The 26,811-nt window shown below is 42.1% G+C and overlaps 1 protein-coding gene across 9 annotated transcripts in view; it reads left to right on the top strand.

Moving 5' to 3' along the window:
- Positions 1-26,439, top strand: part of PROM1 (prominin 1) — a 103,272-nt gene extending 76,833 nt beyond the window's left edge. For 7 of the 9 annotated variants that reach the window (XM_019625139.1, XM_019625133.1, XM_019625134.1 and 4 more), the window contains 16 exons: positions 2,146-2,209; positions 5,097-5,256; positions 7,406-7,558; positions 9,013-9,136; positions 10,558-10,661; positions 12,194-12,278; positions 13,877-14,023; positions 14,669-14,740; positions 15,755-15,847; positions 17,568-17,621; positions 19,313-19,393; positions 19,514-19,582; positions 21,622-21,714; positions 24,954-25,069; positions 25,577-25,600; positions 26,021-26,439. In XM_019625139.1, the coding sequence (XP_019480684.1) occupies positions 2,146-2,209; positions 5,097-5,256; positions 7,406-7,558; positions 9,013-9,136; positions 10,558-10,661; positions 12,194-12,278; positions 13,877-14,023; positions 14,669-14,740; positions 15,755-15,847; positions 17,568-17,621; positions 19,313-19,393; positions 19,514-19,582; positions 21,622-21,714; positions 24,954-25,069; positions 25,577-25,600; positions 26,021-26,075 (1,494 nt within the window). In that variant the 3' untranslated portion in view covers positions 26,076-26,439. Of the gene's footprint in view, positions 1-2,145; positions 2,210-5,096; positions 5,257-7,405; positions 7,559-9,012; positions 9,137-10,557; positions 10,662-12,193; positions 12,279-13,876; positions 14,024-14,668; positions 14,741-15,754; positions 15,848-17,567; positions 17,622-19,312; positions 19,394-19,513; positions 19,583-21,621; positions 21,715-24,953; positions 25,070-25,327 lie in introns of all 9 variants that reach the window. The other 2 variants (XM_019625138.1, XM_019625140.1) reach the window with 2 other exon arrangements.
- Positions 26,440-26,811: the final 372 nt, after the last annotated feature.

Raw genomic sequence — 26,811 nt, 5'->3', positions numbered from 1 at the left:
TTCAGAACCGGTTATAATTGCGACAGTGTTCCATAGCAGATGGCTAAATCCACCAGTGGACAGTTAAGAAACACAAATTAAACCCCTTCCAGAGAAGAGGTAGGGTGTTCAGTTGAGTGACTTGGAAATAATGGCATTTTCCTGTCACGGATTTAGCCCCAAAGTGATCTATTGGGTTATTGGAAAAGTCATGACGCATGTTTGCAACAGATGGCACTAGTTCATTTTTGGAAGTACTGGAGTCATTCGCATCTATGTTATTGCTATGTCATTTGACAGCTGACAGTTCTAGCTTCATTCTAAAACAAAATTGAGCGATTTGGTTGAGTTCTGGAGATTTTACAACAAGTTGAAGATGGAAGACCAAACTGCATGTTTGCCATATTTTAGTTTTACTTCCATAAAGGGAAGAATGCACATCAAGCTTGTGAAAAGTTGCCTAAAGTTTATGGTGACAATGCTCTACAAGAACGTCAGGCCAACCATGGTTCACGAAATTCCGTGCTGGTGATTTTGATCTCAATGACGTTCCTCGGCCAGGGAGGCCCACCGAGGTTGATGATAACAAAATAAAGGCATTGATCGAGTCAAACCCACATTACATGACATGAGAGATTGCAGAAACATTGAACATCTATCATTCAAGCATTCACGACCACGTGAGGAAGCTGGAATATGTAAGCAAGCTCGATATTTGGGTGCTGCATGAACTCAAAGAAGTTCATTTGACGGCACATATAAACATCTACAATATGCTCATTAAACCTTAGGAAAAGGATCCTTTTCTGAAGCTACTGATAACTGGTGATGAGAAGTGGATTAACAACAATGTGGTGCACAAACAGTCTTGGTCCCAACGTGATGATCGCCTCAAACGACTGAAAGCAGACATTCATCAGAGGAAGGTTATGTTCTCAGTGTGGTAGGATTTTAAAGGTGTCATGTTTTTTGAGCTCCTACCAAGGAACCAAACAATCAATTTGAATGTGTACTGTCAGTAATTAGACAGTTTGAATGAATCCATCATGCAGAAACGTTCAGAGCTTGTTAATTGTAAAGGAGTTGTGTTCCATTGCGACAATGCAAGACCATGCACAAGTTTGATCACCTGTCAAAATTTATTGGAGCTTGGATGGGATGTTTTGCTACATGCACCATAGTCACCTGACCTTGCGCCTTCAGACTTGCACTTGTTTCGCTCTCTTCAAAACTTCTTGCATGGTATAATGTTCAATTCAGATGAGGCGGTAAATCAGCACCTTGTTCAGTTTTTTGCAAATAAAAACAGGTCTGTCTATGAACGAGGAATTATGAAGCTCACTGAGAGATGGCAAAAGGTTATGGAACAAAACGGGCAATATATCACTGATTGATCTATGTTCTTTATATAAATAAATGACCTTTGAAAAACATAGACAAAATACGTCATGACTTTTCTTTCCAACGACCCAATAGCTTGGCATGACTGTCTTTGTTTTTGTTTTAGCCTCACTACAATTTGTATTTTCTATAAACTGCATTTTTGGACATTATTATTTTCTGTGAGACTAGATCTCCAATTTTGTTTTGTAATTTCATTTCAATATAAGATTCTATTTTGAGAAATTCATATATATGAATTATATATGAATTATATCTGCACATGTTACATTGTACAGATCAGGGTTTCTTAACCCCAACACTACTGACACTTTGGGCTTGATAATTCTCTGTGGTGGGGACTGTCCTGTGCATTGTAGGATATTTATTAGCATCCCTAGCCCCTGCCCACACAATACCAGTAGCACCCACACAACTATGATAACCGAAGTGTCTCTAGACATTGCCAAATGTCTCCTTGAGGGACAAAATTGCCCCCAATTGAGAAACGCTGGTATAGATACATGGAAACTTTTAACATGAGTTAAAAGTTAAAAATTAAAAACGTTTAGCTTGATCTTTAATGCATGCAATTTTAAGAAAGTCCCCTCTGAAGGGATTTTTTTTTAGACTTTTAAAATGACCATGTAATGATCATTTCTGCCTTAAGATAAATGTTACATTTTTATTCTGCTTCTCTACTCCATACTAAGCTAAAAATAAATACCAGTTAACTGCTCTTCTACTTATTATGTGTGTCAATTTACTGTGAACTTTTTTTTTTAGGGCAATAAATCCTTTAATGATATACCTGAGATGGTACAAAATCAAACCACAGACATGGTATCAGGTGAGATTCACAGTTTGAAATAAGTTTGTGTCTCTCCTTGTTTAGAATTGGCTGGTTAGTCCAAAGAAATATATTAAGAATTGAATTGTTCTTTTTCCCTCTTAAAAAATACTTTCTCACTAAAACCTAGAAAACCAAACAAATATCAGAGTTTTTCAGTTGTGCCACCTTCACACAGTGATGTAAATTTAAAAAAATAATAATCTCCGATTGAACATGGGTTGACATCATCCTGCTGGCCGGAAGCTGTATGGTTGAGGGCCATCCTGAGATGACCGGCCCTCATTGTGAACTGTCAAAGCTCACATCAGCCACGTTTTGGGAGGTCACATTCTGATTGTTTTCACTGTGGGGAAAAAAAGCTGTGGATTATTTTATTTCCCAAGAGAACTTATAATTGATTTTTAAAGGAATACTATGCATAAGTATTTATTTTGTCACTTGAGGAAGATGTTCATCTGCTCTCTGACACTAGCATAATGGTGTTTTAGGTTCTTCTGTAGGTTGTTTACAAAATTGGAGTCAGAATTCATATTGAGCGAATTATACTGGTCTTCAATGATGGAATCACATTGTATTTAGGTTATGATATTTAGGGTGAATGTACAGAGGAAGAATGCAGTGTAAACACTTCTTTGTGTAGGAATAGGGATAAACCTGGTTATTTGCTAAGAGGAGACATCTCTAAGCTATGTAAGATTAGCTTCTCTTTTAAAAAATATCATCTTCTCAGTTCTTTATATCTGTTGACTAAGCAGTTTTAAAATATTGTACTAGAGGCATTTCGTTTCTTTTCCTAATAGAGTTCTTTCAATTTATTAAGACTTAAGACTTTGGGCGAAAAGTATTTTGTCCCACTGCATAGTGCTTTAGATGTTTTGTGTGTTCCCTTTTGTTTAATCTAAGATTCTACTAGAAAATATAAAACTATTAGAGACAAAGCTCACACTTTCCTATGCTAGCATCTGACGGCTAACACCTGCTGTACGTCTGGTAGCCCCCTGCTTACTAATCTCTGTGTTTACTTTCTCTGTTTCCCCTTCCTGGACCTCTTCTGCCAATACATGCAGTTCTCCCTTGTAAGTCTGGCAAAGCGAGGTGTGCGAGCGAGGCCCATTGCACAGTGTCCTGCCTAAACACAAGCCAGAGTTTTCCCAGGTCCGGGGGAGTGCCAGTCCATCAGCCTGACTTATTTTCATGTCCTTCCAAAACAAATAGACACCCTTAGCTCTCATGTTCGATTATTCGGTCCTACTCTGCAAGCATATTTTGAGTGCCTACTGTGTGCCAGGCTCTGCTGGGCTCAGGGGATGGGAGCTGAATAAGGCATGACCCTGCCTACTTTTTGGCTGGGCATGTATACAGATGCTGTTTTCCACACTCTGATAACATGACAAGGCACGTGCAAGGGATCCGAAGTGGGGTGAAGGTGGTGGAAGGCTTCCTGGAGGAAGCAACATCTAAACTGAAGCCTGAAGAAGGCATTTGCTAAGAGAGGGCACCAGGCACATACAGAGGCACCAAAGCTGGCAAGGCTGGGGAGCTGTGTGGGAGGGCAGGGCAGCTTGAGAAGCAGAAGAGTCCTGATTCTGAGTTTAGGGAACTGTTTATAGGAGAAGGGGAGTCTGAGAGTCTCTGAGACTCTCAGAAATCCCACAATTAAAGAGGCTCATGGAGTCAGCTCGTCGAGGATCCTGGGGTCTTTTGGCACACAAGCTATTTATTTGGAGGAGGAATTGAGCCACTGTGCAAAAAATAGTCTCCTCCTACGAGCTCTCGAGGTTTCATACCTTCGTGAACAACACACTTTGAAAAAAGTTTCTCACCATTTTTATGTAGTTCCATTTTGGACCACACTGCCACCTACCCAGAATTCACTGGCAGCCCTGGGGTCTCATTGTGAGAACGGCTAATCTTGCCTCTGGTGCTGCAGAGATCAGTGGACTTTTCACTCATCCATGTGTTCGTACTATGTCCATGTCAAGAATCGCTGTGGACAAGCCAACTTCCTATCTTGTGTGAGTGTTGGACCAGGTGACACCTCGCACCCCCCCCCCCCGTAGCTTTGATCCCATGACCCGTCATTGTGGACACACACTTTCCAGAAAACTAGAACTTATCTCCTCACTGAAAGATTAGAATGAAGATTAAGGGATCTGTATGACCACTGGGAATACTATTGCTTTTTGCATGTAAGAGACATGGATATACTTGAACAAGTCTCAATTTTTATGAGCCAAACAAAAATTTAACAAAAATATCACCTGGAGTCATTTGTTCAAAAAATGGGTCGCGGAGAATTACTGTGTTCCTGAATGCCATTTCTTAGATGGAGGAATTATTATATGATTAAGTTATTTCTCCAAAATCATTTAACAGAAGCTTTGAGTTAAAGAAACCCAAGTTTCAATTCCATTTCTAGTGCTTTCTGAAAGAGACCCTATGGGCAAACATTTAACCTCTGTGAGCCCTGAGGGTCACTGTTAGTAAAATGGGAATAAGAATATCTACCTGAGTGGAATAAATGATTTAACATTGATAAAAGTGCCTGGCGCAGGGTAGGTACATACACAGTACATTTTAAGCAACAGATCCTTATTTATTTATTTGTTTGTTTGTTTTCGTGAAATAAGTAGCAGAAAACTCTGGCTTGATTTCAGCATCATATCATTTAAGTCAGCGCTCATAGCTTGCTGTTTAGTTAAGTAATTGCTTTTAGATGGTCTTGGCTACATTCATGCTTGTTACAGAACCTTTTCATATTTTAAACGCATACATAGCACGGGAAAAACTAAAAATGGTTTCAAGTTTTTCAGTTTGGGTCCAAAACAAAGTTTCTGTTTCCTGTACATTTGAAAATGCATAACTGAGGTATCTTTGTTTCCAGATATCAAAAGTACCTTGAATTCCATTGGTTCAGATATCAAAAATATAAATGAACAGATTTCTATCCAGGATAATCTGTCAATTTTCATGGATCCCATTAATTCCGTTGAGACTTACATCCACCAAAAATTACCCACCTTGGAAGAATATGATTCATACAGGTGCGTGCCTTCTTTGAGCTGGTAAACTAGGAGAGTGAATCATGCTATAGAATGGGGTAAAAATTTGACATTATAACCAGGATAATTATATGAGAGCAGGCTGTACAAAGAGGCCGTAACCTGATAAATGTTCGCCTTCATTTACATTCATTAAAAAAAGTTGAAGTGTTCACTTCGTCAGGACGTACACTAAAATTGAAACTATGCAAACAACATTAGCATAGCCACTGCACAGAAATGACATGCAAATTCATGAAGTGTTTCTTTTTTATTTTTGAGGTTGAAATTTTTAAGCCAAATTTTTAATAATTTGCCATTTCGGTGCCCTTAGTGGCTTGTAGAATCTGTTATAATTATCTCAGGCATGTAACAGGATTTTAAAACTTAAAAGGAATTAAGAAGGGCAAAGGCATTTGGGTGATATTCTTTTCATCACTGGTTTGTAAAATAAATATGGAGAGGTTGGTTCTTACAGAAGGAGCATCCTTGAAACCAGTAAATTGTTCGAGAGTCCAGGTGAGCAGCTGTAGTTTGCCCCATTTGAAAACGCTAGTGGTGGAGTTTGGCCCTGGGAGGTGTCTTTGGACATCTCAGATGCAGTGCTAGGGAGGCAAGGTATTTGGAGGATCATGTGAGATGGTAAGATTCACTCTCCACTCTGAAAGGCTCAGCCATGACCTGCCACTGGAACCATCCTTACTGCTCAAACCCATGGAAATTCAGAGATTTTTATTCATACTCATGTTATTTATTATGCAAGAGCACAAGATAAATTGTAACAGTAATTGCTATCATTTAGGGAACAGTTACAGTGCGCCCACCAGGCACTGCATGCAAGACCTCCCTTTGAATAGTCACAAAGATCCCTTGAGGTGTGTCCTATTTATAGCCCTTATTTTTATAGGAAACAGGCTCTGGGTAGAGAAGTGACTCACTTAAGGTCAGCAACAACACAGCAGAGGTGGGTTTTCAACCCCAGCTGCTTATGCTCTTAATGATAGTCCTGCAATCAACAAACTGTTTTCCTACCACGAGGTTAGGTCACCCCAGTAGGTATCAGGACAAACATAAGACAGACCTTTTCTCAACGAACTTACAATCTCATTAGAGATCAGAGTTTCATAAATGAGAAGACTGGTACAATGATCTGTCTACATGTCAGCTCCCCCTTTCTTTCATCTCTCCCGCCCAGAGACCATAAGCTTTATTTTAAAAAGAAATTTAACTAAACAGATGAGGCATTCATTAACTGTAAAAGATTTCTGAGGCTGGGTTCCATGGCTTATTTAATTATGTGTCCCCAGCATTTGGAACAAAAGCCACAGAATGAGTACAGGTGGCTATTATAATAATTATCAAGATTGCTTTCAATCGAATGAAAAGCTTTAGTGGTGGCTTTGTCCCAGAAGTAAATTCTTTCTTTTATAGTGTTTTAAAGATTGGGAAGCATTTCTACCCTCAGCTGCCGGAAAAGGTTGTTGTACATTCCAGGAATGCCAGTAAGACCTAATTGAGGATCCATTATCCTCAAATGTCTCACAGGACCATTACGAAATTGAGATTTGCCTTCTGCAGACATTTGACTTAGGATGCCCGTGAAGTTCTAAAATACTCAATGCACTCACCATGTAGGGAGTATCTGGTTCAATAAACAACACAACACCCCCCAAATATTCCTGCAACCACAAAATATTTTACAGAGAGACCAGGGGAAAGAGCCCAATATTTCTTTATCTGTTGGCTAGTCATGATCTGTTCATATCTCATCATTATTATAATAAGCATTTATAGCATCATTAACTTTGAAAGAATGTAAAAGTCTTAAGGGTCATTGTTACCAGTAGCCTTGGAGAAGTTGAGTGAACCCTGCTTATGAGTCCCATGGAATAAAAGCAAAGGAAGGAAGCAATAATCCCATGACTATGGAGTGAGAACACTTCAAAGCCAAGATAAAAATTAAGTTTCCTTGTGGGCTGGGTTGGCAGACTAGGGGTGGGAAAGCGTCTTTTCATCCTCTGAGGAATTACCAGAGGGATCTAATATTTTGTTGCCAATTATTATTCAACTGCTCCAGCCTTAGTATGAGAGCTTTTGTGTTAAGATAATGTCACCTCTTTCATGTCTAATGACATTGTGCTTGTTTCACCAGGTGGCTGGCGAGCTTGGTTGTGTGCTGCTTGCTGTCTCTCATCGTGATTTTTTATTACCTGGGCTTACTGTGTGGCGTATTTGGCTATGACCGGCATGCCACCCCAACCCGACGAGGCTGTGTCTCAAACACCGGAGGTATCTTCCTTATGGCGTGAGTGTTGGCTCTTTCTTGCCATGTTGCAGGGAGTGGGGGGTGGGTAATTCAGGGAGGAGAGCAGGTGACTCTGGTGGTACATGGATTCAGTGGCCTCTTGGCTGAGCACTCTGGGCTCCAGTGGAGTAGGTGTGTTGGTGTGATTGGTATTTTTGTTTTATGGGAAATTTCATCAAGCATTAAAAAGTGAAAGAAAACGCTAAATTGGTTGCACTTTGGTAGACAAGCTTAAACACACTGTTTATCTATGGTGGGCTCCTTTTTAAAGCAGCTACCATGAAAATTATTTGCAAGTCTATTTTCTTGATTCTCATTGTTTTTTTCCTACATTCATCTACTCATCCACCCTTCCATCCACCCATCCAACCATCCACCCTTCCATTCATCCATCCAGTCATCTATCCATCCATCCATCATCCCCCGTTCATCTGTCTGTCTGTCCATCTGTTCATCCATCTATCCCTCCCTCCATCCATCCATCCATCCACCCACCCATCCATCCATCTTTCTGTCCATTCATCGATCCATCCATCCATCACCCATCCATCCACCCATTCATCTGTCCACCCACCCATCCATCCATCCTTTTGTCCATCCATGTATCCATCCATCCATCCATCTATCCCTCCATCATTCTGTCCATCCATCAATCCACCCATTCACCCCATTCATCCATCATCCATCCATCCATCCTTCTGTCCATCCATCCACCTCATTCATCCATCATCCATCCATCCATCCATCTAGTCATCCATCCATCCATCCATCCATCCATCCATCCATCACCCATCCATCCACCCATCCATTCACCAGATGCTTGTTAAAGACTGACCTGATATCAGACACTATTCTATATGGTTTTCTAGTTTGTTCACTGTGAAACTCTAGAAACTTGATATAGACCAGAGGTTGTCTATCTATCCCATCTTTCAGGCTCTGCCAAGACTGTTCTTCAGAGAAACTGGGTTGTGTTCGTCCCAGTGCTTGAAGCGCCTCAGTAGCTTCCCTTCCCTGGATTCCCCAGGCCCTCTCTGGTACACCCTAACCAGCCACTCGAGCTGCCATTCACCCCACTCTTTGTCCTCTCTCTGGATGTAGAGCCATGTTGGTCTCTTCTAGACTGCAAAGGGCAAATTTCCTGCCTCATAACCTCCCCATTCACTTTGTCCTCTGTAGAAAGTCTTGGTTCACTCGACTGACTCAGAACCTAGGTCTGAACCAGAGTGCCAGACTGCAAGCAGACCAGGGCGTAAGCTGTAAGGGTTCCCTGAATATGTGCCTAGGGCTGAAAGACCACAGTGCCCACCACTTTCTGTCTTCACCCCGGGTAGGCTGACCTGTTTAAACTGCAAATAGCTGAAGACGGCAGGTCCATTTTTTACATTGAATAGGTAGAGTCAGCAAGTGCTGGCTTGTAGAATTCTTAACTTTATTTCTCTCTTTTTTTCCAGCGGAGTTGGAGTCAGTTTCCTCTTTTGTTGGATATTGATGACCATTGTGGTTCTTACTTTTGTTGTTGGTGGAAATGTGGAAAAATTGGTCTGTGAACCTTACCAAAACAAGAAGTTGTTCCAGGTAAATGTGGGGTTTGTGACCATTATGGGAAGGCTTTAGCCAAAACTTTGAGTTTTCCATATCTTACGGGTTTCATTAAGAGCAGTGCAGAAAGATGAGTAGTTTGGTTTTCATTCAAGAAGTTGAGTTTCCTTTTATTTTTCAGAGGAAATATATATATATATATGTACACACACACACACACACACACACACACACATATATATATATATATATATATATATATATATATACACACACAGCATTCTTATTTTTTTATGTAAGTGGAATCAATACCTGGGATTAAGACCTACGCATCAATGGGGTTGGTAATATTTTGGGAGACTAACATTCTCCTCAGCAGTAGTTCCCAAATATAGCTGGAAACATCAGAAGATAAATTCCTGGATTCATCCCATACTCCAGAAAGTTTCTTTTCAAAAGTTTCCCAGATGACAGTTGCCCACACATGTGATCTGAGGCCCTGAATCTGAAGTGAAAGAGATTGATAAATTATGCCCCTCGTGGTAGACAGTTGTCCCTGGTGGGAATCTGATGAGGCAGGTAGAAATTGATCTCAAGCCTCCCTTTCTCCCTCTAAAACCAACTACTGCAGGCTCTAGGGAGCCATTTTGCAGTTTAGCTTCATTAATTCAGGATGAAGTTTTAGTTTTTTAACTTTGTCTCTCCAATGTTTTTCTCCAGATCACGATTTTTAAAAATATATTTCTGTTTTTCTGTTTTATCTATATATTTTCTACCTCAATTCTGTTATAAAATCAAGTGAATGACTTAAAGTAACTACTTGTCATCGCATTTTAATTAATTCATTTGGTTGAGGAAAATTAAATTGGGAGCATCAATTTGTCAAAATATCTCCATTTGGCCTTTTGATAAAATTAATAATAATAATTAATAATGATGATAATAACAATATTACATCAAACCAGACTTCATTCATACTGTGTTAAAGTAGGGGATATTCTGAAACCATTTACACTCCTTAAGCACATATGCAGTCATGCACTAATTAGCTCTTCTTAAATATATATGATTCTCTGACTTCAGTCAGACAATGTATGAGTTTTCATTCATTTTGTCTAGAGAGAAGTAGTGAAGAGTTGACTCAACTGCTTCATGGCTTTCTGTTAGCTATTCTGAATCAAATTGTCTATTCTTCTCCCACTTATAATGTGTTTGTTTTGCTAAAAAGTAGTGTTCTCCAAGAAAAAGTAATTTTGATAATTCCTATTGATGCTACCCAGTGGTCAATTAGTTTATTCCAATCACACTATTATTTTCTAGTTTTAAACTGAAAATCAATGAGGAAAATCATGACATGAAAATCTCACAAATATATTTAGCAGAATATTCATTTTATTATATGTATGTGTGTTAGAGTAAAACTGTCTTTTTTTTAAAAAATTTTTAATTTGTTTTAGATTTTGGACACACCATATTTACTAAATGAGAATTGGAAATACTATCTCTCTGGCATGGTATTTAACAAACCGGATATTAATCTCACTTTTGAACAAGTTTACAGGTATAAATAATTGCATTATGCATTTTTTACTACTTTAAATGTTGTTTTTGCAAAATGAGAATTTTGCTTTCAAAGTATCTTTAACCTTAATCATAAGACTCCCAGTTTCACAATTAAGCTGTTCTTTAGTCTTAGCAAAGAAATAGTAGAAATAAGACCAAAAAGATCATCCTTCCCCTGAAAGCCTTCCAGACCTTGGAATGATGATGTCTCAAGGGCCCTCTGTCCAGTGATCACTAGGACTCGCTGGTTAAGTCGACCCTAAGATGAGTTAACGGGATCCTGTGAAAACTCTTGTTCAAGAATCACCCTGCTCCAAGTCAATGCCACATAATAAGAATTCAGTGGATGGATCCAAATCCCAGATATGCTAAGGACGGGCTTTGCAGCTGGGCTGCCCAGGCTCCGGTCCTGGCTCTGCTACCAGGGGCTTTGTGATCCTGAGGGGTTCCACTTCTCTCTGTTCAATAGGGTTGAAGTTTTAATGGTTCCCCATCTCTTCCAGCAGAGGCACAAAGGGGTGTGGCACATGTGTTCATCCTTCTCCCACCTAGCCCTCATGACAGATATTGGTAATCAATTGTGGTCTTCTACTTAGCCCAGAGAGTCTCTGAATCCTTCTTAACAGTGTGCTCTAGGCAGACATTATCAACCCATCAGCGTTTCTGTGCATGATTAAACCATCCCAGCTCTTTGTGATTCTGGCTCCTGCAGAAATCTCCAGTCTTCTCTCTGATTGTTAGTGCATCAAGCTCTGTTCCAACAACACCAACCTACTTGGGGTTCCCTGGAGAGGAGTATCACACTGCCTTGGGATGTGGGAAAGTTGCTTCTCCCAGGCATCTCAGGGCTAGAGGCTTCTGGCTGCAGGACCAGAAAGACATGCTCCCAGGAAATGGCTGTCTTGGTGGCAAGTGACACCTATCCTTCTTAGCTCAGTTGAGGAGGCATTTTTCCCCCATTTTAGGAAGCACGGAAAGGTGAGGCCGAGTGAGGTTTCTAGCCAAAGTGTCCTGACCAGCTGGCTGTTTGTAGCCCCTTCCCTGTCTCCATCCTGCCATTAGAATATATATCCGACCATATGTTTGGTATGTGAAGCTCAACCTGGACGTATGGATGGAGGTGGTCTGGCAAGTCTGTGATATACCTTGAGCATACCTGTGTCTAGCAAGCTTTGAGTTTTTTGTTAAATGAGCATTTATTTCTTCCCAATTTTAAACGTGTTATCCCTCACAGCATTGGAAAAAGCACTCAGGAGACAGACAGAAGGACATATTTACCAAACCTATTGGATCTGTTCCCCAAACGTGATATTCAATAAAGCAGAGAATGAAGCCAGGAACGGTGGGCGCTGAGGGTGGGGGTGGGGTTTGTGTGGCCATTGGTGACGGCTTACGGTGTTGACACCAAAAGCCACTATGTTCATAGATTAAACAAAGATGAACAGTTAACCCTTCTCTTCATCCTTAACAGTGGACAGAGGCAGCCACAACTGCCTTTCTGGATTATGATTATTCTGTCTATTCCCATAGTGATTGCAAAGAAAATAAAGGTATTTATGCCACACTTAAGCTGGAGAACCACTACAATTTTAGTGAACATCTCAACATTCTAGAGGTAAGTCATTAGAACCAATAATGAAATTGATGTACATATTAAACCCAGTTATCTTTGTCATTTTAAATTGAGATAAAATTCACAGAAAATTAATCATTTTAAAGTGACATTTTGCACACTCACAAGGTTGTGCCACCCTTACTTCTATCAAATTCCAAAACACTTTCATCTCACCGCATCCCAGCCAGCTGTCTTTCTTGAGTCATGCGTTTCTCTAATAGATTATACAGGATCCTCTAAGGGGCCTCTGAGGACACTTCACAGGGAAAGTTTTTTTCTTTCCGAGTGTCAGTGTTCCTAGAGGAACAAAGCCCACTTGTTCCCCAGGGATATTGGCTCTGCCAGGTCCCTTAAGATGGAATGAGGCACTGAAAACAAAGGTGCACACCGTCATCATTCCTTATGAACCATGGCTGTGGCCACAGCCCTCCAGGGTGGGCTCTCCTGAGTTCTGCTAGCCCTTGGCAAGAGACAACATGGCAGCAAAGATGGAAGCAGACAGAATGGAGTGACCTCTCCTCTTTTGCCTGAGCCCATACCCAAGTCTTGGGTCTTAAGACTCTGAAGAGAGACACACTGGCTGGACGAAGGACTAAGAGAGTTGGAGCTGCCCAGGTCTAGGGTATTAGCCTAGGCTGCCCCCACTTCCTCTTTCGTCGAGGCCTTCTGGCCTTCTCAGCTCTGTAGGGCAGAATCGAAGGAGGCTTCTTTCTTCTGGACTTCCAAAATGGAAGGAGATACCAAGGGATGCCGAGGAAAGAGGTTCCCCAAACTCCACAACTGTCCCACTGAGGTGTCACAAAAGGCTCCCAGAGGCACCGTGACTTCATGATAGCCTGATGGTTTTCATATGTAAAGAGACTTATTTGAAAGCAGTATACAAATTTGGTATCAATAATCTTACCTAAATATTCCTTGCATGTAGACAAAAATAAAATACCATTTTGTAACCAAGCCCGAAATAGATGCCCTCTGCACATTTGCCCATCATGCTATGGGTCATTTTCTCTGTGCACCATGATGTGCAGGGGTGGAGAGTGCCCAGGACACTCCGGCACTCCATGCTGCCTGAAACTACTGGCTCTAAGGACAACCCCAAGTCATCAGCCGTGTCCCCATAATCTCTAGTCTCCCTAGCATCCAAGTCCAGTGCATGTTGCATGCTTCCTTGCATGCATCCTGCTGGGTCCCTTTCAGCATCTCTTTGTCAAGACTCAGAAGCCATCTCCTCTCTATTGCGCTCCCCCATCTCCCGTCTTGGAAGGTTCTCCCCCACCCTTAGTGTCCTGATGCAGTTCCTGTGCCTTTATCGTGACACCGCCTCTTCCTCTGGAGGTTTTTGAGCGTAGAGGTGCAATACTATTTGTTTTACGCCCCACCTCCTCACACGGCACTTGGCACAGGCCCTAAGGCAGGAGGCAGGGTGGCAGGCAAGGAGTGGGAGGGGGGACACAAGTACCAGGGAAAAATGCCAGTTAAGTGCAAGTGCGTTGTTTTTTTTTTGTCCTGTGTAATTTTATTGTTCTTTTAAAGCATTGCATATGTGACATTATTGGAAAAGAATGGACTTATTTATAACTTTTCTCTTAATCGTGCAGCATACCGGAAACATAAACAGCAGTTTTGAAAACATGAACGTCAGGATTGACAATATTGTTCTGCTGGACGCAGCAGGAAGAAAAAACCTTCTAGATTTCAGCTCTTCAGGAGTAGACCAAATAGATTATGAGGCTTACTTGGCCGAGGTATGACCTATGTGTTCATGCTTGATCTTTTGGGGGAAATTAGAGCACAGATATGTGTGTTTCTTTTTTGTTTTTATTTTGTGTTTTTTTAATTGAGATGAAATTCACATAACATAAAACTAACCATTTTAAAGTGAGCAATTCACTAACATTTAGTACAATCACAGCGTTGCACAACTGTCCCCTCTGTCTAGTTCCAAAGCGTCTTCCTCACCCCAAAAGAAAGCCCCGTTCCCATGAAACTGTTGTTCCCCATCCCCTCTCCCAGCCCCTGGCAACCCCGAGTCTGTGTTCTGTTTCTATGAATTTACCTTTCAGTATATATTTCATATGAGTGGAATCATACAGTATGTGACGTTTTGTGTTTAATGGCCTTAACTTTTTAATGGTCCCTTTCATGGAACCTACAGTTTTTGAGATTCATTTGTATTATGGCATATAGCAATCAGTACTTTATTTGTTTTTATGGTTGAACAAAACAATATGGTTTTCTGTGTATAAATAAGAATGAAAATGTTGTCACCTATGTGAAACCTTCCCACTTTACTGTATGGACCCACATTCAATCTGTTGCCTATCAGATATTGTTAACGTTTAAAAATCCTGTATCCATGACATACTTGTTTTTTTTTATCTCTTTTTTAGATAGCTAAACCTCCCACAAAAGTGAATCTTTTGTCATTTGCAGATGAACTAGAAAGAAAAGCCAGCCAGTTGGTGAGTTCCAACAGTCCGGTTAAATGCTGTAACTGTAGATGTCAGTTTCTGTACGATTCTTAGGCAAAGTCCTAAAGAGGTTCCCTAACCACAAGTAACCCCTTGTTTAAACCGCCTCTCTGGCGCATGTCTGAAATTCCACCAGCAGCTGTTGCCGCATGGCCCACAAGTCTGAAGGTTTCCAGAGTGGCTTTCTGACCCCTGCCCTTGGTGTTGGCACCCTGAACTGCTTTAGCACCACTGTGCTTTCACCCCATGAGCCCCACTGCCAACACAACGCCCACACAGTTTCCTTGTGGTGTAGGGAATGGTTACGTGGACGTGGGAGGAAAATTCCATGTGATGCTTTGCATTGTGATAAGAAGTGGGTGAGGGAAGGCGAAGCCATCATCCGGGCCCCCTAAGCTTCCCCTCCATCAACTGCTCTGCCTGCTGGTGACTAAACGGCTGCAATTGGTCCCTTTCGAGAAGCTGCAGAGCGCGCGATGATGAGGCACTTTGGCTCTAGGGGATGAACAGGATTTGAATCCTGACTCAGCTACCTCCTGACTGTGGGACCCTGGGCAATGCCTTCCATCCCTCAGAGCCCTAGTTTCCACACCTGGAAGATGGAGGCAGTAGGATTTTTAGACATTAATATACTAAACAGTAGTGAAGTATGGACTGAGTGAAAATTGCTCAGTTAAGCCTTGGTTTGCTCATTGTAACATGGGGCTATTGCTACTGTAAGGTGGTTTTACAGTGGCTATATTATGGTGAGGTGAGAGAGGACACAGCCTCTGGCGCCCAGGAAGGGCAAATGAGTGTGGGGTTGCCTATTGCTGACAGTTCGTGCTTCTGTGATTTGGTGTCTTGGCGCGGTCCCTCCCAGTGACCCCCACACCCACAGTCACCATCGTACCAGGAGGGCTGTGTGCTGCTGTCATGGCTTCCCTTCCCCCAGCTCCTGGGGTTAGAGGGAGTGCTCCGGGGTCTGGAAAAATGGGGTTGATCTTTGTTTTATTCTCTTTGTAGCCCCCTGGAAGCTTGAAACAGTCCCTGACAAGTAATGCACAAACGATTAGAACACTTTACCATGACCAAGTCATGCCTTTGAGACAATTGATGGTAAGAATGAACAACCTCTGGCATTAAACTGTTACCTGGGCACAATCCGTCTCACCTCGTTGGCTTGGTGACATGTGCATCTCACAGAGGTCAAATCCAATTGGCGTCATGCTAAGAAATTGAGCTATTTAAGAAATATATGACAGTAGCTGGGCTTTAAAGAAGACAGTTTTTCAATTTTATCCCTCCTTTCTGCTTATCTCCCTGCCTTTTTCCATCTGAGTGTGAACAGGTAGATGAAATCTGTGGTTGCCTCATACACTGTGCTGTGGTTTCCATAGCCTTTAGCAGCCCCTGTGAGGCAGGCACTTGGCCACAGTGCTGAGGTCTCTGCTCTGGACTTCCTTATTCTCAAATTCTTTTTCTCCAAACCTGCCAAGTAATATGTGAAGGCAAGGGTAAGTCCGTTCAGCTCTGCCTCCGTTTGCTCTGTTCTTTGTCCCAATCAGGCATTTTCCTCCCTCCTCTCTCCCGTCCTACTGTCTGACTTTCCCTTCCTTGTTCCTCCTGCCTGCTGGCTTCTTTCCTGACAGGCAGAGAGGCAATGTGTAGCAGAGAGAAAATAGTGGCTCTGGAGTCAGGCTGACCTGATTTCAAATCCAGCGTCTGCCTCTCCACAGTCCTATAGTATCCAGTTTCCTCCTCAAACAATGGTGGGACCATTTCTTGCTTGGCTGCTGCCTGGTTCCAGGTGATAAAGGTGGACTCTGTAAATAGGAGGAGTTAGGATTGTGCTTGTGGGGGATGGTTGGGTTTACAGCTGTCAAGGAGAAGACTGTGTGGAAACCGGGTTACAGATGAGCCTGCCCAAACTTGGAGACGCGTATTAGCCTACTTGACCTCCAACCTCAGAACCTTCCAGAACTAGTTTTTACCATCCCTCTCTCCCATTTCCCCCTGACTTCCTAATTCATCAGAGTGTTCACAAAGTCCACAAGAAATTGAATTTTCTTAATTTGTGTGCTGTGCTCACCACAGTTCTCTGCTACGCTTGTTTGTGGCTAGCACAAATTTGTTAACATTTAAGCTGGTTTTTGCATGTTCCCTAAATGCCTTCCTTCACGTAGACACAGGACTCCTTGGTCTTTTCAGAGCTGGGGTAACCTGTCTGCAAATAGGCTAGTTGTTCTGTACACGTGACCTACAATCTAAACGAGGGGTTAACAAACTATGGCCCTGAAAACTACAGCCTGTGGGCCAAGTCCAGCCTGCTGCCTGTTTTTACACATAAACTTTATTGGAACACGGCCACTGCCCACTATTCGCAGGTGATCTGTGGCTGCTTTTGGCCACAAGGGCAAAGTTGAGTGGTTGTGGAGGGGTATGGCCCACAAAGCCTGCAATCTTTACTATCTGGCCTTAAGTGATATAATCAGCCAATCCCTGATCTAAACCACGCAAATCAAACCACTCTTGTTGGGCAGGCTTTATTTTAAGTAGTCTGCCACTTTGAGCAAAACTGACACCTTGCATGTCATGTCATGTGCTTCCCTTTGAAGCTCTAGAATACGTATCCTAATTTTCTTCCAGTGTTCTCACACCAGAGGTGTGTGAGATACACACCGTTATTGTGTCTGTTGTTTTTTCTAGAATAACACCATTACAGAGTAATGTTGGATTTCATGGCTGACTTGACAGGCGGGAGGGGGACACAAGTTGTGTGATCTTGCTATTTCATGTAATCAGTTGGAAAATATTATCTATGTTTGTTCACCATCAGGGAAGTTTATACCGACGTATCCAGAGTCTTCAACACAAAAGCACTGGATTGGGGGTAAGGATTTATTTTCTTTTTCTGTCACAGGGTCTTGTTATAAAAACACACACAGATTTTTCAGAGATGTTGGTTTTGCAGGTATTTTACATAACTAAAAAGCATCAGTCATCCACCCATTTTAAATGCCAAACTGGGTTTTCCTATCATTATCTTTCTATGAGTGCTTCTATCAATGCAGACCTCATCTCAGCACGTTGTTAGGCACACAGAAGAAAGCTGTGTTTGGGTGTGCAGAACGCAAGCTTAGAAGGTGCACTAGTCACTTTTATTGAGAAAACGCTGCCTAACAAACAGCCTCCAAATCTCACTGCCTTCCAACCACAAACTTTCATTCTCATCATTGGGTCGACTGCAGGCTTCTCCACATATTGTCCCACCTAGAGACCCAGCCTGAAGGAGCAGTTCCTGTCTGGGCCACCTCAGGCCCTCAGAGTGCAGAATTCACTGTGGCATTCAGAGGATGAATGGAAACACAGGTATCCTTTGAAGGCACCGCTCGGAACCCGTACCTGCCATTCATCTACGTCCCATTGGCCAAAGCAAGTCACACAGTGAAAGCCATCATCTTCGGGTGGGGAACTATGCCCCGCCCCTTGGGCAGCCATGCCTGGGAAGGTATCAGTAATCATGAACAGCTAATACAACTGACCACAGGGGACTCCCTCTGGCTGCAACATTCCCACAGCTGAAACTGAGCTCCGAGGCTGTGTTGTATTCGGTTTGTACCTAAATGCGCACAGGCAGCTCAGGAAATATTTCTTATTGAATGGAATAGGCTGCCCATAAGAGCTTTCAGGTGTCAGCCACATAGCAGAAAACTACGCGTTCCCCCCCAGTGTTTTTCTCAGAGCTCCTTGTGCTCACCTTTGTCACAAGGATTCTTGCTACACTTGGCTGGGTCCCCCTAGCGAACCATGAGCCCCTGAATTTGTAGTTGGTACTCTTCCTGGGCAGCACTGAGCCTGCCATTTCGTTGATGTGCCAAGGTCTTGATTCAGTTCCCCTGAAAACCATTAGGTCTGCTCTGCTCCAGGACCATCCCTGTACCCCTAATCATGGCTGCCATGTCACAAGTGTGTGTCCCATGCCAAGGGAACCTGGAGACAGACCAGTGACTGTGTGTAGTTCCTGTGCTACCCTTATGCACCTTGACTTTCAGGGTGATGGCATGCAGCCATGCACTGATCTCCATAAGAGGTGAGGGGGGCGGAAATCAACCCTTGACCCACTGGCCAGGCTGTGTGCTCTGACGTCTCTGGGCACCTTTTCCAATTTCCACCAAGCTGCCATGTGGGTTGGCAGTGGTTTTGTCCTTATTTATGTGACACTGCAAAGAGTGTAGACTTTGGGATGAAAAAAGACAAAAAAAAACTAGGTGCAAATGTCAGTTCTTATGCATCTCAGCTTGGTAACCTTGGGCAAGGTCAACTACCTCATCTGTGAAGGGAGCCTACCAATACCCACCTTTTGGCCTTGTGAGTATTCAATGATGTGATTCAGAGAAAGGATGCTTGCTATGTGCTGGTCTCCTTCCCCTGCCCTCAGAAGGCTGTACTGGTTCCACTATCTCTTTAACTAGCCAACTGTGGTGGTGTGGGGCTGAGTTAACAACACTTGCACCGGTATGCAAATGGTCCAATGAAACCCTTTTATCACTTGATACCTTGTCGGCTTGCTGTGTTTTCCAGGAAAAAGTGGCCAATATCATTACTTCTTTGGATTCTGCTCAGGACTTCATCACAAACCGTATTTCCTCTGTTATTGTTCAAGTAAGTTTTTATTTTTTAATCGGTAAGCTAATAAGTGTGTGTTGTGACCATAACTACAAGATTCAATAGAGTAGGGCATAGTCATCCTAATGGTTTTACTACTCTTTGATTTCTTTCCAGGAAAGTAAGAAGTATGGGAATATGATACTTGGATATTTTGAACGTTACCTGCAGTGGGTCAAGATCTCTGTAAGTGGTTTATCTTCTATGAACCGAAGGAGGCTGTGTGTTAGGATAGTCTTTTTCAAGGATAAAGTCAGGAGGAAATAAAATAAAATTCCTGGTAATTTTGTAAGAGATGAGTAAAATGGCCTTGAACTTGGAGACCATTACTAGAGGTGCCATGAGATTCAGCACAAGTGTCACTCACACTGGGCGGTTCGTCAGGCCTGCCCGCCAGGTTGGAGAACATGCCCTTCGTGGCCTCCCCCAGCGCCCTGTGCTCACCTTTGTCACAGGGATTCTTGCCACACTTGACTGTGTCTCTGCAAGTAAGCCATGAGCTCCTTAATTTAAGACTCCGTTTGAAGGTATGACTTGTATACTCCCTGGGCAACACTGAGCCTGCTATATTAGAGCCAGTGTGAATCTGGACAGGAATGCTTAAGTCACACACAAGCCACACTGTGGGACTGTTAGGCGGCCATTTGTACAAAACGGATCAGAGCTACATTACCGAACTCAATGTGTTCGTTTAGCCTGCACCCAACAAAGCCCGTGGAGAGACACGAACAGGCGTTGGCAGCAAAGAAAGTAGAGGTTTAATTAAGGAAATGGCACAGGAGACACAGGTGAGCTAGCACTCAAAAATCTGGTGCTCCAGTGGTGTGTAGGTTACAGATTTATAGGGCAAATTCACAAGACCCCATGGCTTAGAGGTTTGGGGTCGTGTTGAGAACGAATTGGTTGGAGGTGAGGTAAGGGGAAGGAATCAGTTCTTCAGGTCTTGAGGACAGTTTTGATATCTCTTGTGGATTTCCTCTCCAGTCTCAGGGGAAAGTAGTCAGAGGGTCGTTCCACCTTAGGGCCTGGGAATTGAAACATAGCTTAAGATGCTCTCCTTAGCCTACCAGAGGTCTGGACCTTGTGACCATTATTCAGGTCCGGGCTACAGTCTTTTGCTGCCTCAGGGGTTGCTGATTATCTGGGGGGAAAGCTAGGTCTATACATATAGAAAGAGAGGGATATGATTTCCAGAACTAGGATTTAAAACTAAATTTAATCAAAGTCATAGAGATCCTCAGTTTCATGCACCACGGGACTTGGAGAGAAAAGCAAGATGGAGGAAAGCATACAGAATATGATCCCTACCCCATTTTCTATAAAACTAACCGTGAAAAAGCCTATACAAAGAGGGTATAGAGTTGTTTGAGCTTGGAGAGGTATAAGGTTGTTCATATGGGTTGCCTTGTAAGGTACAGGTGAGCTAACCAATAAAGGAAAAGAAATAAGACACGCCCACTCAAAAGAGCTAGCGTCTAGCTTAATGTCCCTACTCCAGAGTTTTTCGCAATGAATGAACGTAGCTCTCTTAAGTCAGTAGGATTGGCGCATCTGTCTGGGATTCATTAAACTTGTTTATGAGTTTACCTCATTAATGAGTACATTGTTTTCTGTCTTCTAAAATGGGGTCAGCAGGTATTGCTGTTTTATAAATAAAACTTTATTGGCACACAGCCACACCCATTTGTATGTATATTGTCCATGGGTGCTTTTGCCATACCATGGTGGAGGCAGGCAGTTGGGACAGATATGTCTCAGCCTAGCCTGCAAAGTCTAAAATATTTCTTCTCTGGCCCTTTATAGAAAAAGTTTGCGGATCCCTGTTCTGACATGTACACTTATTAGTTAACTAACTTTCCATTTTCTTCCCACATCCTTTGTCAGATCACAAAGGGGTCAGGTAAGAAATTCAGACAGACACCGTGCTGGACACACGTGTATTTTTTAATTCTCTCAGGAGTCCAGTAGGATGGGTCTTATTGTTCTAAATAGCAAATGAGGAAACTGGAAACCAGAAACTGGACTCAGGGAGAATCAGGGTCTTTCTTTCAAGCATATACTTCTATATGTCATAGAATTCATCTGTACAAATCAGCTGTCAGTTCCATATCTTCAGAAGACAGAGATCCTTCTTGTGGAAAGAGGACAAAGGTAACTGGCATGAAGAATTCTTATGGATGTTTGTGGCGGTGGCTCAGAGTTTGCCTGTGTTTCTTACCCCTTAGATCACCGAGCAAATTGCAGCCTGCAAACCTGTGGCCACTGCTTTAGATTCTGCTGTTGATGTCTTCCTGTGCAGCTACATTATCGAACCCATGGTAAGAATTTCACCTTTCAAAATAAGGCAACACAATAAACTCATCATCTTTGTTCTTTGTTTTGTTTTATTTTGTTTTCCAGATTGTACTACATGCTATAACATAAAGTAGTTTTCTGCTTGGGTCTGTTACGTTTAGACCAAAAATCTAAAATGTAGATGAATGTGTTCTGACACCTAATATACTAGGAAAGTCGAAGACCTAGCTGCGTCTTCGTTCATTGCTAGAATTATATTCACAGAAATCAGGAAACTCTTGTGACGAAAACTCCGATTTTTCTAGAATAATTGGAAAAGAACAGCCACTGGTGGGCAGATTGCCAGTATTCAAAAGGATTCTTAGTGCAACTATATATATAAGCCCAAAGCTACAGTGAACTTAATTTAATTTTTTTATTTATAAGCCCTTTGAGATGTTACATTGGGATGTTAAGTTCCAATTAATCACATTTATTCCTCAGTTCTGTTTCCTCTGCAGTCTACACTGACTGTGTCTCCGCGAGCCAGACCTCTCACTTCCTCCGCTCATCACCTCATTGGCTTCCAGGTGCTATCACAATAAAGATTAGGATCCTGAAGAGAATACACTAGACCCTGCATGATTGGATCCCTGCCCATCTAGGCTACATTTTGCACGACTTGATCACCTTTCTCGATGTGCTCTAAACATACTTGTTTTCTTTCACTCCTTTAAAAGACATCCCGATTCCCCCACCTCTGGGCCTTTGCACATGCCGTTGCCTCTACCTGGACTGGAGACTGGACACATAATCTTCATCTTTCTCTCATTCTTCGCTTCCACACCTACACCCCACCCAGCTGCCTCCTCTAGGTCTTGTAATATAATGGTTGAGAACACAGACTCTGAATTCAAATTCCACTTCTACATTTTCTGAATTCTGTGACTGAAAAATTATTGAACTTTCTTGAGCTTCATCACCTGCATGAGGTTGTTTTGATGGCTGAGAGAGAGATTACATGTAAAGTCAACACCATTTCTGGTACATTAACACACTCAGTAAGTGTTCACTACTATTAGTTATTGTTCCGTTTTCAGGTCTTAACTCAAACGTATCTTTTTTTTCCAAGAAGCCTTTTGATTTTTCCTTCTTTTCCAGATTGTACTACACACTATAATGTAAACTAGTTTTCTGCTTGGGTCTGTTAGATTTAGCCCTAAAATCTAAACCCGATCTTCACAACTAGATCAGGCTCTCTTTTCTGCACTGCCCTAGCGCTCCATGTGTTTTTCCTTTAGAGATGTTATTGCTGTTCAAATGGTGCGTTTGTGTGGTTCTTTGATTAAGACCTGTCCCCAGCAACACACAAACTAACCTCTACACTCCATGATCGCAGGCCCTTTGTGTTCACTGATGTGTCCCTGTCGTGTGGCGTGTACCTGGCACGGGCGACTGAATGAAGGAAGGATGGTCAGGTAGCCGTCCGACGCAGTGCATCCAGATTGCTCTATCTGTCCATCTTCCCGTCCCATGCCCACATGTCCATCTGTGTGCAGATGGGCTTTCAGATCTGCATGAAGACGACCGGGCAGTTACCCAGGCATGCAGACCCTAAGCCTTGGCTTCCTGGCTGCTCCCCTCATCTTCCACCTTCTTCCGCATTTGCCCGGCTGCTTCGAGCCCTGCTGATGGCTTTGGTTGAAGCCCTCATTGCAGGGCTCCTGGGTTAGCCTGGCTGGTTCTGAATTGATTTATTTGCATCCAGCGTTCACCATTGACCCCAGGCCAAATTGCCCAAACATGAGATGCCTCTCCACAAATACTAGGAGAACTAATAGAGGGGGGGGCCTGGAGACTACTCAGGACGATTGTAGGCTAGAGTTTTACAGTTGGTGGATTAAATAGTAAGGAAGAGCTCTGGGCTTCGGCATCACCAGCAAAATAGACTGCAGGTTAGCATGTTTCTTTTATATCTTCATTGCTCCCAAAGGGATTGAAGCAGCTTCCAGTAGAAAGATACCGTTGTCATAAAGCTCTAAAGCCTCTCAAAACAAGGTTGAAAGCATAGCAATCTACCAATAAAAGAATGTGGGGGTGGGGAGGGAAGGAGAATTAATTACTGGAGCTTCTGGGCCAACAGGTGTCACTGCCCTTCAGCTCTAAACACAGCCAGCAGCAAAGCAGAAATGCGGCGGCGGAACCGGGAGCGTCTGGCCGTTGCCTGTGGCTTCAGGATGGCCTGGGGAGAGCTCTCCTGGTGTTACCTACAGCATTACCCTAAGGCAGAGGACACAGACTTGAACATGTTCAGGGACCTGGCTGGATGTAGGTGTACAAAGCAGGCCCAGTGTGAGACACTGGCTGGTGTATGGCACCCATAGGGTCCTGCTGATTGTGCACAGCTGTGTCTGTTCTGATTGGGGAATAAGTTCAGATAATGTTAGATATCACCCCTGCAAAAGTTAGTGGTGTGGCCCTGGCAAACTGAGGATAAATGCCCCTCTTGAAGGAAGAACCAACACTCAGCCGCAGCCTTGTGAGAATGAGACTCGGCATCAGGTCAAACTTCAGACTTTTCAAGATGAGACATAAATCCGGGTTTCTATAGGAAATCTGACTTGTGCATATTGGCAAATATTTTTTAAAAAATACTTTAATGTTGCTTCTTAGACAAAATAAGATTGAATTGAGCCTAAGATCTACCATAAAGATTGGTTAAGTTAAGCATGGAGCATTTGTTGAGAGCCTAGCCTGCACTAAGCTTTGCTCTGTCTTCTTCACACAGTATTATTATGGGATGTGGATGCTGTGGTCTCACTGTTCAGATGCAGAACAAAGTCAGAAAGGTTTATTAGTCGCCCTACCATCAAAACAACTCACAAAAGGCATTTGAGCTCAGGCCTGCTGGCCATCCATTCTCTCACCGTTAGCAGCAGAGGGAGACCATCTAGTGGGCTAGCTCACAGTTATTTCGGAGTGTCCTAGAAGCAAACCCTGGCTTCACCACTCCCTGCTTCTGTTCCTCGTTTACAAAATAGACATAATAGAACATAAACATAATATAAACATAATAAACATAATATAAAATAAACATAAATATGACCTGCTCAAAGTTTTTACAAAGAGTTCATGAATTATACTAATACTTAGCACTTCACACAGTGGCCGGTTCCTATTATGAGAAAAAAGTTGAAAAATAAAATTATTTTCCCCAAGCAACTATTGTTTTCTATTTCCCATCTTTGAACATTTAGTTGTCTTGATTTTCTTTCATCCCTAGAATCTGTTTTGGTTTGGCATTGGAAAAGCTACCATATTTTTACTTCCGGCTATCATTTTTGCTGTCAAGTTGGCCAAGTACTATCGTCGAATGGATTCAGAGGATGTGTATGATGAGTAAGTAGTCGACTTTCCAGGGTCTGGGGAGTGTGGGGAGGGGTCATTTTCTAAGTGTTGTTGCCCACAGAGAGCTTGTTAAAGATGAGCTCTGATGAGATGAACTTGATTTTTATTTTTTCTTTCTAAGAAGTGAGTCATCCCTGTTCAGGGCTTTCCTGTGTACCAGTTTTCTTAGGCTTGTTTTCACTATTTTTTCCCACTTGCTTAATCTCCTCAGCTTCCTTAACCAGTTTTCTTATTTTTTCTTGTTTGCAGTTCCTCTGTCTCGGGTACTTGGCACTTTACTTTATAACTGTTTTTACTACTTTGTATTTGACTCTGTAGTCCGCCCTTCTCTGTGTCTGGTGAACTTGTACGCTTCATTTTTACTTCATTCATCTTCTTCTCAACACGTGTTTCTCCTGAATTTATTCCGTCAGCCATCTGTATTAGAGTAAATGTGGGGAGTGCAGCTGTTGAATAATTAAAAAAAAATAATTGTATCTTCTTTTTTGTATTTTATAGTGTTGAAACTGTACCCATGAAAAAGTAAGCCTTTTCTTTTTAGAACCATATTCATAAGATGGGACAGGGCGCTCTTTATTATTATATAATACACTTTTTAAAGTAAATCAGTAACATTTTAAAATTACATAACAATAGTGGATATGCTCAGATTATAAATGCTGATGACTCTTAAAACGAGGACTGGTACCTAGAGGGTGCTGATGAAATACTTGTTGAATTAATGAAAATTTTATGTGGTTAATTTATTAATATATAAAATTATTGTTTTGGTATTTGTGTTTTAAAAGGAGCAAAATGTAAATATACCTTTTTGCCTTCTTTGTAGATTTAACAAGTTGTCACATACTTTAAATGACTATTATATTATCTTTGTAATCCATGATGTCAGTACTTCATCTTAAAGATAACGTGGTGCTTTTGGTATATTTATTTTTGTTACAGTATGCAAAAGGGTCATATTGGCTTTCATAGACATCAAACCACTCAGGCTCTATGAACAAAGTTTTTAAACAGAACCATCCGCACGAGTTCTTGATCTGCAGCATCTCCAAAGAATGGAAAAGAAACATGCCCTTCAGGACTTCTCATATTTGGTGACACCATATGAAACGTACCGCCAGGTCCCAGAAAGAAAAGCATGCATACATACCTATTTTCCACCTTTAGAAGTTTGGCTTTAATCATCTGAGCCTTCTGTGAAAGTTTAAATATGTTACACATTCATTAACTTTCAGTTTAGCCTTTGGGACCATACATGAATTTTGTCACATTTTGTTGCATGGGAACTTAGGCCTGTAGTTAAGAGCAAGTTCAGCAAGTAGCAGAAATGTGTGTGAACAATAAAAGAATGATTTCAGAAATATGACTCCAATCTTCTTCTTGAGGAATATATCTATATTACAGTTATCATTTAAGTCACTGTATTATTTGCTTAAGGCAGCTACAACAAAATACACAAATGGGGTGGCTTAAAATATACAAACTGTGAGAGAATACAAAAATGTATTCTCACAATTTTGGAGAACAGAAGTCTGAAATCAACATATGCTCAGAGTTGGTTCCTCCTAGAGGGTCTGGGGGAGAGTTTGTTCCATGCCTCCAGCCTATTTTCTGGTGACTGCTGGAAATCCATCAAGGTCCTTGGCTTGTAGACTCCAATCTCTGCCTGTGTCTTCACGTGGAGTTTGAAGTTTTCTATGTCTGGGTCCAAATTTCCCTCTTCTTACAAGGAC

The sequence above is a fragment of the Hipposideros armiger genome, unplaced genomic scaffold (assembly GCF_001890085.2).
Source record: "Hipposideros armiger isolate ML-2016 unplaced genomic scaffold, ASM189008v1 scaffold_616, whole genome shotgun sequence".
NCBI lineage: Eukaryota > Metazoa > Chordata > Mammalia > Chiroptera > Hipposideridae > Hipposideros > Hipposideros armiger.
Note: the sequence above shows the minus strand (reverse complement) of the source record. Positions and strands in the feature narration are given on the sequence as shown.